We start from the raw sequence: 18,101 nt of genomic DNA, 5'->3' as shown, positions 1-18,101 counted from the left end.
AGCGCTCAGCTGATCGCCTGTCTTGAGAGTATACTCTTCTCCAAAATTGTGAGAAAATGTCGCGATCTAAGAGTGATAAATACTCCATTCTACTTCCGACCTATAACGAAAAAGATAATCTACCTCTGATCATATGGCTTATCGTCAAGTCGTTCGAAGAAAGGTAAGAACCTATGTGCCTTTCATATTGAACGTTGAATGGAGAACCAAAATCTAATCTGCTAATGAATGGAGTATAGCGGGCGGGCCATGGACCAGGCACGGGCTAGCTCCGGCTGGGGCTAGCTACGAAGCTTCGGTGTTACTGCGACTGCACACGTGAACGTGCACAGTACCCTGTGTAGTTGTACATACAACCTGTACAGAACAGTATTGCATCATTTTTTGTTAGATTGTGTTTGCGTGATGAAGAATGGTAAATTACGGATATGAATTTGGATGAGAAAACTAAAAGGGTGTATTCATTTGCAACGGTGATCCAGTTGGTAATTGGAAGAGTGTGAGTGACGATAGGGGAAGACTTCTTTAAAATTACCACAAATGTGTGTGGGGGTAAAGCCTAAGCCTAGGTCTAACATGTTAGATCTAATGTGAGTGCATTGATTCAAGTGAAGCAGTAAGCTATCAAGTAGCAAAAATATGAAAAAAAAGTTGGTGTAGAATCAATAATGGTAGACCTATTGAAAAATTACGGGGGTGGGGGCATGAATTCTAATCATGCCTTGCTTGGCTTGGGCCTGGCCACACCTCATTTCACAAGCAAAACAGACATGGTTTTTGTCAATGTTATTTTGTAACTGAATTTCTAACAAAACTGTATTCTTCTTCTTGGCATATATAATCTTGGCAAAATCATCCAAATGTGATATCGAATGTACAATAAACGTAGGTCACACACCACCCATTGTCTTAGTGGTATGTCCTCAAGAAAAATGAGTGCTCTAGATCCACCTGATCAGTACACAGATTTCAGGAACACTTTCGTAAATGAACGAGCACACAGGTGGTTTGTAGGATATGCCCTCAAGATGACCGATAATTGAAGTAACTAAAGCTACTCCTTTTTATCGTGTACAGTTTTGTCTTGTCTTGTTTTTATTAATGTTTGATGATGTTCTGCTAACCTGCCTTGTCTTACTGATTCTGGACTTATTTGCATTCTCATTGTCACTGGTCGAAGGGGTTTATCTATGTGCAGAGTCTTTCATCCTCTGCCAGGCCAGGGAAGTTGCTGACATGTGATAAGTTCTTGCTTCAATGCCAACTAATCTTTGGAGATATCTGATCTGACTTGCTTATGGATTGATCTTACTGCTATATCATAAGAGGTTATCTTTAAAGCATTCAGGTTTGTCTGCTGCATATTGCATGCAGTATTTATTCAGATTTTGAGAGTCTGTGCCTGCTCAGTGGTTTTTATTGAAGGTACGCTAGTGTGTAGCTGTGTTCTTGTTAACATTTAACGAAGTCTGTGACACTTCGGGTATGATTTACAAAGCCCTACATTGTAGTAAAAACGACAGTGGTGAATAGATAACATAGGAAATTTTACAGCCTCCCTTTAATCAAGTTGACCCTGTCATTATAGTTAAATTTTTTTTTGTGTGTCTGTATATTTGTGTAGACCTGTTTGTAAAATATGTGTAGGAAATGTCATACACTACAATGGATAAAATCATACATTTTCTGCAGTGGCCATGACTTCGAGGTGATTGTTATTGATGATGGGAGTCCAGATGGGACACTGGAAGTGGCCAAGCAATTGCAGGACATCTATGGTGGTGATAAAATCGTAAGTTTTGAGTAAATTGCAGTACATGAGACATTGTTTATGTACATGATAAACAAAAGCTAGGGCAGCAAATTTTGCAACCACTTTGCCCTGGGCCTTTATGTTGCACTCATGTTTTCATCTTGAATGAACAATAAATCATTTGTATCACCAATACATTGAGAATTACAAACTATGTTGTACATCTCGCTAGGAGTGAAATTTCATTGAAATTATGTTTGCTAGAAAGTTATGTATCTTATGTCTTCAATGTGTGGAAATGAATGAATGCAGACCGCTGTTGTAGTTACTACAAAAACTGAAGAATGAGTTTTGTGGTAAATGCCATTTGTAGTCTGAGAAAATTATTGCATTTGATAAACGCCTTCGCATTGTGATAAAGAATGGTGTGTACATGCAGCGTTCAATGCAGTAGCAGTAGCGGGTAAGTATATGATCAATTATCATTGCATTTTGTTCTTTTTGAAATAAGTAGAATGCTAATCCTGTGCATATAAAATGTTTCCATATAATCATCTTTTTCGTGCAGGTGCTGAGACCAAGAGCTAAAAAGCTGGGACTCGGTATGTACTTTTTGTCTTACACAGGAATGTGCATTTCCCCTCAACATAAACTTCTTCTTTTTTTCTTTTTTTTAAAGCATAGCCACATGGAGAAATAATGACCTTCTTAAGCTTGAAGGTACAATTAATGCGACATAAATTCACTAAAAAAGAACAAAAGGTCCATCGAAGATGATGATAAAGTCAAACAGCAAAAAATAAAAAATAAAAAGGAAAAGAAACAAAGATCTGTTATGTCACCCTACAATTTAATTTGCATTGAGGGACTCTTTTGTGGTGTATATAATAACATTTAGTCATAATTTTAAACTTCCATGACAGGATCAAGTTTCAAAGTCGATATTGGCAGTAGGGGTGTACTGTATCTCTTGATAGAGGCAAAGGAAATATCTGCTTCAGTATGAAAGAAGTAGGATAGTTAACCCGTTGAGGACGAGTCCCGAGTATACTCGGGCAAGTGTCTATGAGAAATGCGTGTTGTAGCAAAATCAAACCGTCCTCAACGGGTTAAAAACATTTTTGTAACCCCTTTTTCTTTTTCATTGTACATATTTTGCCAATAATGGTAATAGTTGGAAGCTACCCCACCAACCAACATGATCGATTTAACCATTATAATTATGTAAATATTAACCCTTTGTGTGCTGTGTTTGCTGATCGGTGCAGAAATTCCACAGCCTTGTATGCTCTGCTCAAAGTTCCTGACACAGAAAGGGTTAAATAAAACTCTTTATTGGGAGACCAAGAGAAAACATCAGAGTATAATCTCAAATTATGTTGCATTTTGTTACAATGGGATTGTCTCAACTCTTCAATACTCTAGGCACTGCTTACATCCATGGCATCAAGCATGCGACAGGTAACTTCATTATCATCATGGACGCCGACCTTTCACACCATGTGAGTTCCAAAGATATACATAATCTATACTTTGATTGTTAAAGGACAAGCTCACCTTCATAAACATAAGGCTTGAGAGAATGCAGCAATATTAGTAGAACACATCGGTGAAAGTTTGAGGAAAATTGGACAATCGATGCAAAAGTTATGAATTTTTTAAATTTTTGTGTTGGAACCGCTGGATGAGGAGACTACTAAGGCTCATGATGTCATATGAGTACAACAGTATAAAGAAAATGTAAAGAAAATTCAACATATTTTCACTTTTTTCGCATAATAAAAGAGCACTTGACTTGCCTCTTTCTAAAGGCAGTGGGAATAATATTACCCATAACATATGTCAGTAACGAGTCAAGGGAATATGTACTTTTTGAAGAGATGAAATTTTGTGAAATTCTCTTTATATTTTCCTTATATTGTTGTACGCATGTGACATCATACACTGCAGTAGTCTTCTCATCCAGCGGTGACTGCACAAAAACTTCAAAAATTCATAACTTTTGAACGGATTGTCCGATTTTCCTCAAACTTTCAATGATGTTTTCTACTAATATTGCTACATTCTCTCAATCCTTATGTTAATGAAGGTGAACTTGTCCTTTAAGTTTGTAAGGCCTTCAATTCCTTCTGTTTTCTCAAATTGGAAATGGTGACGGGATGTCCATTTTTATGATATAAAAAAGATTTAGTTGTAGATTTTATATCGATATAAATGAACCACTTCATATCAGCCAACATATTTAGATATGCCAGGCAAAGATTTGTAGTTGAATAAGACACAAAGTACACCTTTGTAAGTTGAACAGATTCCTGGTATATGGCTACCATATACATTTTGCAACTCTCACATCACTTCACAGAGGCCTGACTATGTATTGTATGTTGTTTCTGAGTATGTTTCAAACAATTATGTTGCAGTGTATAGTCATTTATCACTATACTGTAAATGGCATATATTTTGCAGGGTTTTTAGTATGTTTCTTTTTTTTTTTTTGCCAATTTGGCAAGTCAGTTGCCATTCACAAATTGCTAAACTTGCAATAATGCTAAGTCTGATCCCAACATGAGTGTGATGTACAAGCGTCCATTTCTCTGTCCATTGTTGTATTCCACTTTCAGGAATTTAACCACTCACAAAATTGTCAGGAAGTCACAGTTTGCAAAAGAAAAAAATATAAGACTCACTAAATATATGGCATGTGCACTTCACTCTATCTTTTTGAGTAGTACGTGTGTGACAATATGTTGATGATACATTATATTTTCATGTCTTGTTTGAGAATGTATTTCCATTAGCATTACAAAATGTGATTGGCACACTGTTTCTCTTTTTTTATTCTCCTTTCTTTCTTTTGCAGCCCAAGTTTATTCCAGAATTTATCAGGTAAGCTAATTTTATGTCAATTACATTGTTTGGTTTAGCTCATTGTGCTGTTGCACAAATGTTAAATGTTTGAATTTTGATATATTGTATATTTAGTCATTTTTTTCGGTGTCAGCAATCGAACATGACAAGCTGGTACTCTGGTTAGAACTGCTTCACCCATTTGGTAAATTTTTCACTTTACTCATATCAGGGTCTACAATGAGATTTTTTACTCTATGTATGTTGGACCTTTCAACTGAAGATTATTGAGGAAAATCAAGAAATTCTATGAAAACCCTGCCAAGCACCCTTTTTGCATAGGCCTTAAAGCTCTGTGAGCAACACTGATCGCTTCTTTTGTATAATGCCTGGTACGTAGTACCACATCCTGTGAATGTGTAGTGTCTAAAATAAACATATATGCAACCTCATCACCATAGTGTACCAAGGTTGACACACCTTTGAAATGTCTGAATAGTACACTAAAGGCCTTCAAAGATATATTAAGTTTCTAACAAAATTTTTGAAATTTTGCTGTTTGCAAAGGAAGGCTAAAAGCTTTGAAATCATGACCTGTTTTGTTTGTTTTGTTTGTTCTTTTCCATCTGAGAGGATGGCTGTAAACATGGACTATATTGCAGAGCAGATGAATACTTTTGTATGTGAGAAATGTACGGCTTTGTATAGAAATACTCATATTAGCGAATTATAATTGCAGTTCTTAGTGCAATTAAAGGATGATGATGATGATGATGATGATGATGATGATGATGATAATAATAATAATGATAATACTAATAATAATGATAATAATAATAATAATAATAATAATAATAATAATAATAATAATAATAATAATAATAATAATAATAATAATAATAATTAATAAATAAATAATAGAAATGAAAATAATATTGTAAACGTTTCCATGTTTAGTGTATCTCTTGTACCCACACTCCCACAGAGTCCAGAAAGAGCAGCAGTGTGATGTAGTGTCTGGTACAAGATATGTTGGCAGTGGAGGAGTATATGGCTGGGATTTCAAGAGAAAGCTAATCAGGTGAGCTTTTCATGGATATTATGCTATTGTACAGTGGGGGATCCAGAGGGGGGTGTGTGTGCCCCCCTTTAATTTTACAGAGGCCCCTCCCCTTTTACGGAATTCCTGGATCCGCCCCTGTTGTAGGATCATTTCATGCTATGTTCAAGTTGGCTTTGGTAGAATCAGATGAACAGCTGGTGGAAATTATTTCATTATGATCTCATCTTTACCCTAAAAAGGCCGGGGGGGGGGTTGAATCAACCCCCCTCAACATTTTTCACGACTACTCAGCCGCGCGAAATTTTTTGACTGCGCCGTTCGCTGACTTTTTACTTTCAAGTCTCGCGCATCTTTTGACACCATTTTCGCTAAAATCGCGCATACCGTTACGACGCTGCATGACCTTTTATATATGCCTGTCCGACTGAAAATGGCTCAAAAACGTGATTTTGTGTATAAAGTCTATGCAAATGGAGTTTTCTCATCTTATTCATAAAGATATGATTATTTTCACTTTCATAGACTGAAACTAATTAATTTTAGCATAATTATGCTTGAAATAGGTTCTTTCATAAATTTTACGAAAAAGAAATGATAAAACTAAGGGTCAAAAACAAAGAAATACATAAGAAATTCATAACACAATAAAATACATAAGAATTTTTTTTTGATACGAGATTTTTTTTTCAAGTGCATTGTTAGGAATGCTACAAAGAATGTTATCACCAAAAATTAGGATTCTTGGAGCTCTACCTTCTGATTTAGAGCAAAATGTATGATTTTATGCATATATTAGCATAATTAATTATGACGAAAATTTCCATTTCTTTTTGTATAGGTTGGTAGATTATGCCATAGGTAATGCATGTGTCAATTTTCGTGGCGATTGCGCGATCGATGGCTGAGATCTCGGGGGGGGGGGGGGGGGGGAGGGGGTTGAATCAACCCTCCCCCGGCCACAGAACACCCAAAAAAGCCCCGCCTGGTTAGGGTTAATTGGAAACTTATGAAATGTATGAATTTTCACATGTTTTCACCAAATAATAATATGGGTGACCACATGTTGGATTAGCTGAGGTGGTGGTGCCATCTGCTCACATATCTATTGTATTGTACCTATTGTCCTCTCTCTACCAATCCCACTTTGCAAATGTAAAAGCCATGATACTTTCAAATCTGAATTGAAGACCTTTCTTTTTTTCTTTTTTTTTCCAGCAACTTTGTTAATGATGTGTGACATATTGTGGGACCTGGGAGCCTTTGAATGCTCTACAGATGAATGGGGCTATATGATTACTATTCATCATCATTATCATCACCATCATCACCATCATCACCATCATCACCATCATCACCATCATCACCATCATTACCATCATCACCATCATCACCATCATCACCATCATCACCACCACCATCATCATCATCATCATCACCATCATCATTAGAAAAACAAACAAACAGAGAAATCCTTCAAATTCTGTGAAGAATTCTTTCTCATTTGCTTCTCTCCTGGCATTCTACAGCCGTGCCGCCAACTTCTTAGCCCAGGTGCTGCTGCGGCCGGGTGCCTCTGACCTGACGGGGAGCTTCCGGCTCTACAAAAAGGACATCCTCGATCGCCTCATCGATGCGTGTGTCTCCAAGGGCTACGTCTTCCAGATGGAGATGATTGTCCGGGCACGGCAGCTGGGATACAAGATAGGCGAGGTGAGGGCAGGGTGGGATTGTGGCTGTATTCACACTGACACTCAGTTGATACACTTGCATTTATTTGTGTCAGTAGACAAGTTTGTATTTTATCCCAACTAATTGTATTTATAACTTGTCCTTCATCACTGATAAGGATGGATTATTCAGTGTTTAAGTAATAACCATGATAGAAAAATCATAAGCATACATCCTGGGATTGGACTTGAACCATCAATCTCCTGATTACTGGACAGATGTTGCATCCACTAGACTACCAAGCTTCCACCCAACAGTCAGTGCTGGTTCTGACCCTTCATATAGCAGTGGGTTTTGCATGTTTATTCAAATTGATAAATTCTCTAATTAAGTAGTTTTCATTGCAACTAATTGACGAATTATCCCTCATAAACATGATTAAACACCAGTTATTCAGTGTTTTAGTAGTAGCCATAATAAAAAATCATTGGGCACAAATACTCAGGTTGGACTTGAACCAACAATCTACTGATTATAGACATTCTGACCAGAGTCTTTGAGTCCAATCTGAGTATGTATACCAAGGATTTTTTATCATTTATAAGATTCTGAATAGTAGGTGCTTATTTACATCAATGAACTGCAATTTGTTGATCTTTTGCCAAAACAAAAACCCCAAAACAAATTGACACGAGAATTCATTAATTTGAGAAAAGTTTGTATTTGATGAAAAGAAAGTTGTGCTGTTGTAAAGGAAGAGCACCATTCAGCAAAAACAAACAAACAAGTACTGTAAAACGAGGGATGTTCGTGTGCATTTTAATTTCGTGAGTTTCGTGAGAGCCACAAGATACGCAAAATTGAAATGCATGCAAAAGTTTTTGTCTACACTATATGCATTGAATGTTAGAGGCAATTCGCGAAAATTTCATGCTGCAAAAAAGGTCACCCAAATTCGTGAAAATTTCATGCTGCAAAAAAAAAATTGTGTTTTACAGTAGATGTTTGACCACTTTAATTGACTGGAAGTTCATGGTCGGTATACTTTACCAGAAATCTTTACCCTGTTCATATGAAGGGCTTGATATTAGCAGTGGCCTGGGGCCACTAAAAATTGTTGTCGGGCCATCAAATTTATCTCTTTGTTTCCTTGATTAGGCATATAAGATTCAAAATGGATTGTTACTTTTTCTTTAACTCAGGCCACCAAAAATGTCAGATTTTAAGATTTAAGCAGCCCAAGTGGACTACCATACAACATAGCTAGTGTCGAGCCCTGTCATATGTAATATCATTTACATGTGTTAATTTGAAAAGATTTGTTCTCTGGAAGTAAATATACATATACTCTTAATTTCAGGGCGTTTCTTTTTGATAAGATGTCTGTGATAAGAACAAATGACATTTGTAGCACATGCATTAACATATTAAAGGTGCATGGTCCCGGTGCTTTAGTCAAATGCGTACGCGGGCGCACAGCGCAAGTTTCCTATAGAGACCTACGCTATCAACTTCTCTTTAGCGCTTACGCTTTGGCCCACTTCCCCGAGTCCGAAGAAGTCCGATCCATTGTAGTCAGTGGTCCGATCACAGTTCGGCTCATGATTCGGCTGAGGGGGATGACAGCTTTAGCAAACTTCTTTTGTGATGTCATAATAACAAACACATATGCACGCACCCTGGCATTACTACAGACTGCGCGATGCGCAGAGAAGACAGCGAAAGCAACGTTACTTAGCAACACCTATGCACTTTACTCTTGATGACAGCTCAACTTCGGTAATCTTCGTATCAATGCTAACGGTGATCGGCAGTATCATCAACAGCGCCCTCTATACTACCGGGACTATGCCCCTTTAAAGAAATAAGCCTTGTGTTTCCCTATTTTTTTCTTTCAACTGCTTTCCCCTCTGTGGCATCCACTGAAGTCAGGTAAATCAATCATCAAAGTGTTGTAAAGAAGATCATTAGTGTAAAGAGTTGTGGAGTCATACAAATCAGCAGCACAGTGTGGTTTTGTGTTTGAGAGAGACAAAAAAAAAAAAGTTGCTCTCATCCCCGCCCCTGTCATGTAATGGGTATTATGTGTTTGCCTTCTAGGTACCTATTACATTTGTGGACAGATTCTATGGCGAGTCCAAGCTGGGCGGATCAGAAATTGTCAGCTACGCCAAGGGACTGCTGTACCTGTTTGCAACAACGTAACACAGAATGGGCTGCACTGCTGCCTCTTATCCAACTCGCCAGGAGCTCACAGCAAGTGTGCAATGTAATCTTGCCTTGTGTCTAATATCAAAAAGATTGTGAAAATTTCTGTGAAAGGGGTGGCAGACACCAAAGGTACAGAAATCATGCCTGTAAAGTTTAGAATATGAGATATCGATTATGGCAAAAATAAACCAGTTTGATGCACATTGATGACGTAGAAGAAATTCTTAGGGCCTTCAGCTCTCTCTCTCCCTGTTTTATGCTAGAGCATTCTTCTCTTTTTGGAATGGCACAATGTCTTTGATGCCATTTGCTGATTACTGTACGAGCTGAAATTTTCGCATACAGATATTTTCGCGAATTGCTACTTGGAGGACATTTTCGTGTGTTGTTAATTTCGTGGTTGCGAGGGTCTAACTGAACTTACTTATTCCCGCGTTGTTATTTTCGCAGTTCAAAGGCGATTTGCAAAATTCGCGAAAATAAAACCACCGTGGAAATTTCAGCTCGTACAGTATTGCTAGTTACCAGGGACACAGCACGAAGGGTAGGTACAGTAGGTGGACCACTTCACCCGGCTAGCACCCCGTGTTTGCGAATAATGAATGAAGTGGGTTCTTTTATGTGCGTGAGATGTATACTGTAAGTACCTCAGACATGGGAAGCATTTGAAAGCATTGTTTACCATTGGGAGCAGTGATTTAGAAAATGTTCGAGTTATCACATATGATGCATATTTGTTGGTCAGTGGTATCACAAAATATCCTACCATATAAAAATTTTGCAATAAAGCCTAAAATGTTAGGAGGTATCACCATTTTTCTCAAGAAACCATAACTGTAGACGGTTTAGTCGAGAAACAATTTTATCATAACTTTTGTTCACATTTTGTATATTTAACAATACTTAACATTAATTATACTCATTAAAATGTTTACATTGGTTGTTTCTATCCCTAACTCTTATTTTAGAACTATTTTGGAGTACCAAAGGCAGGTTTATGTTTCATCTGCAAACGGCAAATAATACCTTTAACTTCCTATCTGAGGGACAGAGTGTGTTGCCTCTTACTAGAGGGGTTGGTATGATTACACACAACATTGCTCAGAAAGACTCGGGAATTGAACCAGGGTCCTTTGGTTCTGGAGGCGCAAGGCAGAATGATGATACAAGATTTGATGACATATTTTAACAAGAAAGTACCACGTTTCCTTAATATTTGGGGCACTCCCAGATGAGGCTGTAGTGTAAAAGGTGTTGCAGTTTAACTCCAAGGTGACACGTGACTGACCAGTACGTCAACAACATCTAACGGGCAAGAAATTAACATTTTCCACTGCAGAAGAGCAGACGAGAGGAACTCAACCAGGAGCTCATTTGCCGGTATGAAAGAGTATAATTCTTCCCAGATGTTCCCCGTGTGATTCCCTGGTGAATTTCAGGGGTGAACTCCTGAGTGATTAGTGTGGAGTGGGTGTAAGACGGAATTAGAAATTATTTTTGATGTCGTTAATTGCTCTAATTGTAGGCAAACAGGACAGTGTCACTCAGTGTCCACATTGACTCTATGTAAAGTACATGTAGTATCCAAAACAATGGAACCACTGATTTACACAGTAAATCTTGTCGTGTATACGATTGGTAATGATTTTTTGGGTGATTTTCAGTCGTTTATTCCCATTATCATGTTCATTTTCCCCCTTAGAGATTCATCTCAGAATTTGTCACCGTTATTGTTGTGAAAGATTTTTGTTTAGGTTTTTAGTAAAAATATGTTGAAAGGAACGCATTTACTGTCCCATAGGTATTCATAATAAAATTAGGTTAAACATTCCTGACTATTGATTATGCAAAATCACAAGTACATATATTGTTCTGCTTGTTGCATATTGATGTGTATTTTTACAATCAATAGAGCGTTAATAAAAGAAAAATGTTATGTAGGCTGCTTTTTGTAATTTATTTTGAATGAAGGAGTATGGGAAATTATATTTGTTTTGTAACAAAAGCCACAGTGTATGCCCTCATTAAGTATCGAGGCATAATCTACTGTGCCTGTATATTAGTTAGTACCTGTAATAGACTTTTATCATCATTGTATTGTTTGCTGAAAACTGAAAGAGTGTAGGTCTATGTGCAGTTGATATGCTGTTTTGGTTTTCTTTTTAATCAAATGTGAACTAAAATTTTCATAATAAAACTGTTTGATAAACTGTGTTCAGATTTCAGCTTCTTAGATTTCCACATATCTCTACCTTAGATCCGAGGGGTGGTATTCTGAAAATCTTCCTAAGTTTCTTCCTAAGTTTCTTCCTAAGTCAGAAACTTAGGAAGTGCCTAGGAAAGACAGAATTGGTATTCTGAAATTTCTTCCTAGGCACTTCTTAATGCAAATTGGGCCATCCTTATTCCCGCCCACGTCCTTTCTTAAGCCAATACAAAATGCCGTATCATAAGGAACCAACCAATGACAATCGCATATTATGATGACGTAGGGTCAAATACACGTGTGCGCAGCATGTCACCTTTCTCACACCCATTTCGCGCATCAAAGTACATGTTGCGCGCATGAATGACAAGCGCGCCTATCACGGTGTTTTGTAGCCTGCTATTCTTAACAACATACTTAGGACAGGGGTGGGGCTTTCCTAAATATTTTCCTAAAATTCTTTCCTAAGTGTATTCTGGAATACCAACTTCTTCCTAAGTCAAAAATTTGCATATTCCCGCCCCCTTCCTAAGTTTCTTCCTAAGTATACTTAGAAAGAAACTTGGGAAGATTTTCAGAATACCACTTAGGAAAAAATCCTGGCTTAGGAAGAAATTTCTTCCCAGGAAGGATTTCAGAATACCACCCCAGGAGGTTAGTACAAGTGTGTATAGAGATATTTTGCCTATGATCCTTATTAACTAGTGTGTTTGAGTACTGTATGCTAATACATACTGATAAACTTTACTGATTAGAGGATTATCTGAAACATTGGTTTTTCAAATTCGATTCAGTAAGTATGAATAGGTTTTGTAGTCTTTTGCTCATGCAGCCAACCACTAGGATCTTTCAGAATGCATGTCATGGCATCACTTCCTTAAAGGTGTAGCACAGTACAGCACAAATTATAGTGTTGAAGACAGACACAACATGACTTTGGGCAACACGGCAGGATCGGAACAACTGCAGAGAATTTGCAGTTGGACAGATGGGACGTAAGGTTACCTATGCCCACAATGTCTCGTGTTCTCACATTCATCACTGATACCAAGGAGGTTTTATACATTGGAGTTCCAATTGTCTGCAATTATTCAAACAGTTGTCAGATTTCTATTGACGTACAAAAGAATTCCACAGGTGCACTAGTGCCTTTGATGTTGATGTTCGAAGTCGCCGCCTTGCTGAGCAATCTGAAGATTCATTTTGAACGTTATCATAATGTTGGCCATATTTTGCTTATTTATTTATTCAATGAAATGAAATTTCACTTGATGATAAAGCATGTAAAACAAGTATCAATTCCGTCCAGAAATTGGTGCAAAAGTGTAAATCAGAGATGTATCATGAGAAAATGTTTAAAACTGTACCATCCTGGGAAGCTGGTTCTATCACATTTCCACTTAATTTCCACAAATGAAACTAGTATTGAATAATCTTCAAGTATAATTCTTTATTGATAGATATATCAGATTAGTGCCCGGGTATGCCCAGTCGAGTAATTTTCATCTTTATTTCAGCATTTTTTGTTCAATTTCCATTCGCGCAACTTCGTGTCTGTACCACCTACCTTTGATAAGAAGGGATAGCGAAAAGTAATTACCATCACAAAGACATATCTTCCTTAGAAAGTGGCTGGTGATTATGCAATGGGACACGAGTCAATTGTCTTCCTATCTGCGCAGCAGATCCTGTTTGACACATGCTTCAAATATTTTTGAACGGTGGCTTCGAACATCTAGCAAAGGAAATAAGAAGGTTGTTACTCCATTCTCTTGAACCTCCTTGCTGATACGAGTATGTGTGTTGTCTGTGCATACATGTCAATTTGTATTGGGGAATATTTGTATGTATTTCTATATTTATGTATTAACATAGAGCTTTTAAGGAGATGTATACATATCTATCTATCTATCTATATGTGGGTATATGTATATGTATATATATATATATATATATATATATATATATATATATATATAGTACAATATATAGTAGGATGGAAGGCGTTGCTTTATTAGTGACTTAGCTGGACAGTCTGTTTCGGCCAAGAAACTGATTTAGTTGCTGACGAGGCTTCGGCCGAAACAGACTGTCCAGCTAAGTCACTAATAAAGCAACGCCTTCCATCCTACTATATATTGTACTGCATGGGCTCCTATATAGTTGAGCACTGTCAGCCATATTGCAGTTCACACTCTACTTACGTATATATATTATATATATATATATATATTATATTATATATCTAGAGAGAGAGAGAGAGATTTATGTGTATGTGTGTGTGTGTGTGTTTGTGTCTTGTCTGAAGGCTGTGTATCCAGCAAAAGTATGAAATACATATATTTCACAAGCTCATTTTTAGAACCATGTATCTTACAGTAATGAAGAAATAGCAATATTGAAAGTATGATTGAGTCTGACCTGTTCCCAGTGCTGAAAAGTTAGTGTGAGAAAAAAAAAATCATTGTAATGATTCCCTGGGTCTTTTTCAATGATCACTTTCCCTAAAAAGTAAAACACACATACAATATTGATTTACCTGGCTGTTAATGTGTACCACATTCAAATAATACAAACAAATGAAAAACAATCCAACCAAAAAGAAACATGCACCAAAACCTATTATGAATGTAAACCAACATGGTTTTTGATTCAGAAACTTGCAGAAGGGATGTGGTCTTCATGATGATTATTTTGAAAATTTACTGTTCCTCATCATTATGATATTATCATATTTTTGGGTAAATTTGGCGTACTGTAATCATTCATACAAAAAGTTATTGATGAAAGTGAGATGATTGTAATCAAGGCACTACAGGGAAAGCGGAGCTTTATTTTCTCATCCATTTTCAACCGTGCAAATAGTATTTCAATCAATACGTGTCAACTTCACTGCCCAGTGGTTTACATTTTGTTACGGTAATGTAGACTATACTGCAACATTGCTCTGGCCTGTTGCATAAAAGTTGCTATTATGGTAACTTTGCCATCCAATGGTAACTTCCATGGAATTCTTGATTTTGATTGGCTGTTGAGTATTGTTGCCATGGTAGTTACCACTGGATGGCAAAGTTACCATAATAGTAACTTCTATGCAACGGGTATGGTTTTTGTGAAAGATGGTCCAGTGCATTGCGGAAGTTGCTAATGTTACTTAAAAATAATTAAAGAGGGAGGTTTCCTGGTGAAAGTGAAAATGAATATAAAAGAAAATCATCTGGGAAAGAAACAAACACGTAGTAAATAACTTTCCTTCACTAAATTATCACACCACACCACACATCGCATTTATAGTCTTATGAAAAAGGTCATGCTACTCCAAATGTTCGAAGTTCCATTTATTTCTCCGTGAGAAATACATTACATACATTATGTACAAGTTATACGAAAACTTGCATGTTTATCAACACATACAGTTATGCATTTGCCTGTGTGAATATAGTCTATCAACTTACGTAAAAATATACGGGACCTGTACATAACCTTACACATAGTACATGTGCCATTGTATCACTTACGTATGTACATGACATACGCATGATCGACATGGTAATAATGTATGTATAAACAGTGCACGTCTAGACTGTCGATTTAATTCATAACATAAAACAGTTGTGCCTTGAATATGCGCATCATACTCAAACAGGCTCACTCAGACATAAAAAGAAATGATAAATATATATCGGTGATACAGGGTGTATAGCTGAGTGCAATTCTATCGATATCCTTTTGCATGAAAACGTATCTTGTGAATTAACTAGCACCAGTGAGCATACGATCATGTCCGAACGCGTAAAGTATACACAGGGATGTCTGCAAGACTTGGGGGAAAAAAAGTGGGCGTTGGCGTGACATGTCAACAGAAGGTTTATAAGATTATACGTCAGCACTTTGCTGCGTTTACTTCTAATGAAAAATTCGGTAGTCCCATAGGTGATAGGCACACACGGCATCTTTATCAAATTGCTGCGATATTATTATGTACTGGCGATCACCTGGGTCTGGTCAGATCTTATAAAAAATGCAAATACATGAAATACACGGCAATATCGAAAGTAGATTGTACAAGGTTGATGGTACACGTGTGTCAGCAGGTAGATGGAAATCACGGTATTAGAATCACTTATCTTTTATTGGAATCAATAACGAAGGTGTCATGATGGGGGATGGAAGTGAAAATGTTATATATATCCACATTAGGCAGGTTTGAGGCAGGAGATAAGTCTAGGCACGTGGTAAAAAGATCCAATGAGGTAATGATAGTGCTTTGTATTCGTAGTCTTGACTCGTAACTCATCTAAATTAATATTCATTCAAATGAATTATTGCTCTATAATAATACAGTTATGGCAGCTGGTGCGACTACCACATGCGTATCATTAATATTCGAAATATGTTTGCAACCACGCACGATGTACTTTATATAGATATTTCGTGTTTCAGCGATTTCATTTTATACGGTAAGACAAAATGATTCCGGAGTACAATTCACAGTAAGAACAAATCCTTCGGTGTTGCCTTATCTCAATATTTTGATATCAAATCGTGGAATGCAGAATTATGTTACATTGTTGTGATAGTACATTGTGTGAGTTATCATTTCAGCGTAATCTCTCCATCAGGTCTGCTTACAAAATGTAAATAGAATGAATGTAAAGGAATATCTCATTCCAGGACTATCATGACACTGCACGCTGCCATAACCAATAGATTCTTTGACCAGATAAGAATGTTATAAAATTACTTCTTCAAATGGGATTTCATAGTTTTCCGGTACTAGAAATGACGCCTATACCCTTACGTTGATACTAGTGGTTCCACATAATTATGAAAGAAATATATTATAACAAATATCAATTTTCATTAATACATGTACTCTATTCCATGATTCTCATGCTTTCACATTTCAGAATATAGCACGATGTTCCCATAATCATTATAATTATGTGCTTTGAAGACAATAATGATTCACTAATTTCACATTGAGGGAATATACGTTTGAATCGAAGTTGAAGTGATTTTGTTCATAAGCTTCCACATTGAGAAATGTTGTAAATTTTTTGTCGTACAATGATCTACATTAGATTTGCTCATCAGACTTCAGACAAAACATTGTACAGTGTATAGTACATGTACTTACCCAAAGAAAAGTGCGATGAATCTCCATCTTACATGAAGAACAAAAACCACATAATGACAGGCTTAAAATCACCAAATATGTGTGTAATAATATGTACAGATATGTTTTTGAAAATATAATCACATTGTTATGTCAATGTACCACTTAAACTCATATAATCTTTAACGTGCATAAAACACAGGCACAAACAGGCACGCATTCATACAAAAACTCGCACGCAAACACACACACACACACACACGTACACACACACAACCATACAATAGCAGGGATCTTCAACTCAACCTTGTTCAGCCGTGTTTTCTAAATCGCCGTAATATTGGTAATGGAACTCATGAATTAGGAATGAAAAGTGGATTATCAATAATGAGAGATATCCATGCCTTACGTATTTGCCACGTCACACACAACGTTCGTCACGGGCAGTCATATTGCACACACTGCTGTTTTCACCTTCTTGTGTACACAATGCCTGCTTGTGCGATTTGACATACTTCCTGTCATCATAATTATTAAACGTACAAACGGAGGATCGGCTCCTAATTGGTCAGCGTTGCCGTCTACTCGCCAAAGCAACCCAACTATAGTAGGCCTGTATCAATATGCAACAAGCAAGACCCATATTTGCAATCTGTATGCGTGTGAATTTTATTTTCATATGCTGAGATAATGACTTTTATTCTATCTCGCTGTCTGCAGGCCCGTAACGGTGCGATTTTCATCTGGATAATTGCAGTGATTACGTAAAGGTTTAATTGCACCGCTATTGTATATTTCATATTGTGTTGAGTATTACAGCAAGACAGCTACAAACTACACCATGATGTTCTGATTGTTGTCCAGAAGTCCTCGGCACAAAAAGGGTTAAGTCATTAAGGATATCAAGAACAAATCTCCTGTTTGTTTTCTTGCTTGCTTGGGTGGAAAAAAAGTCCCTCTGATTCGCGTCCACATTATCGCACATGCACACGTAACAAATTCAAGACACCACAAATTACTAACGACACTTGTAATGTCTCCATGTTTTGCACAAGAAATGTCTGGCCATTGTCAACCATCATAAGCACGGTCAAGAGCTCTGCCCCGCGGACCAAAATGAATTTGTACCAATTTGTTTTTGATGGTTTCTATCTACGGTAGATATGAATGTACGTAGCGAGTATAGCTTGCGCCCTTAGTCACTATATACATCATCATGGACTACTATGTGGCA

The 18,101-nt window shown here is 37.0% G+C and overlaps 1 protein-coding gene across 1 annotated transcript; it reads left to right on the top strand.

The window, feature by feature from the left end:
* The first annotated feature begins 9 nt into the window (after nucleotides 1–9).
* LOC140233515 (dolichol-phosphate mannosyltransferase subunit 1-like) lies at nucleotides 10–11,756 on the top strand. Its single transcript, XM_072313633.1, has 8 exons — nucleotides 10–163; nucleotides 1,693–1,792; nucleotides 2,322–2,355; nucleotides 3,179–3,255; nucleotides 4,614–4,639; nucleotides 5,586–5,681; nucleotides 7,190–7,373; nucleotides 9,432–11,756. The coding sequence occupies exons 1-8, from the start codon at nucleotides 57–59 to the stop codon at nucleotides 9,534–9,536; spliced, it is 729 nt and encodes a 242-aa protein (XP_072169734.1). The 5' UTR covers nucleotides 10–56; the 3' UTR covers nucleotides 9,537–11,756.
* Nucleotides 11,757–18,101: the final 6,345 nt, after the last annotated feature.

This window comes from Diadema setosum, chromosome 9 (assembly GCF_964275005.1).
Source record: "Diadema setosum chromosome 9, eeDiaSeto1, whole genome shotgun sequence".
Lineage (NCBI taxonomy): Eukaryota > Metazoa > Echinodermata > Echinoidea > Diadematoida > Diadematidae > Diadema > Diadema setosum.
Note: the sequence above shows the minus strand (reverse complement) of the source record. Positions and strands in the feature narration are given on the sequence as shown.

Excerpts from the sequence above, each read along its gene's own strand:
- LOC140233515 (XM_072313633.1), top strand. The coding sequence starts at position 57 with ATGTCGCGATCTAAGAGTGATAAATACTCCATTCTACTTCCGACCTAT. Across the intron at positions 164-1,692 it reads GTCAAGTCGTTCGAAGAAAG|TGGCCATGACTTCGAGGTGA; the intron begins GTAAGAACCTAT and ends CATTTTCTGCAG. Across the intron at positions 1,793-2,321 it reads TCTATGGTGGTGATAAAATC|GTGCTGAGACCAAGAGCTAA; the intron begins GTAAGTTTTGAG and ends TTTTTCGTGCAG.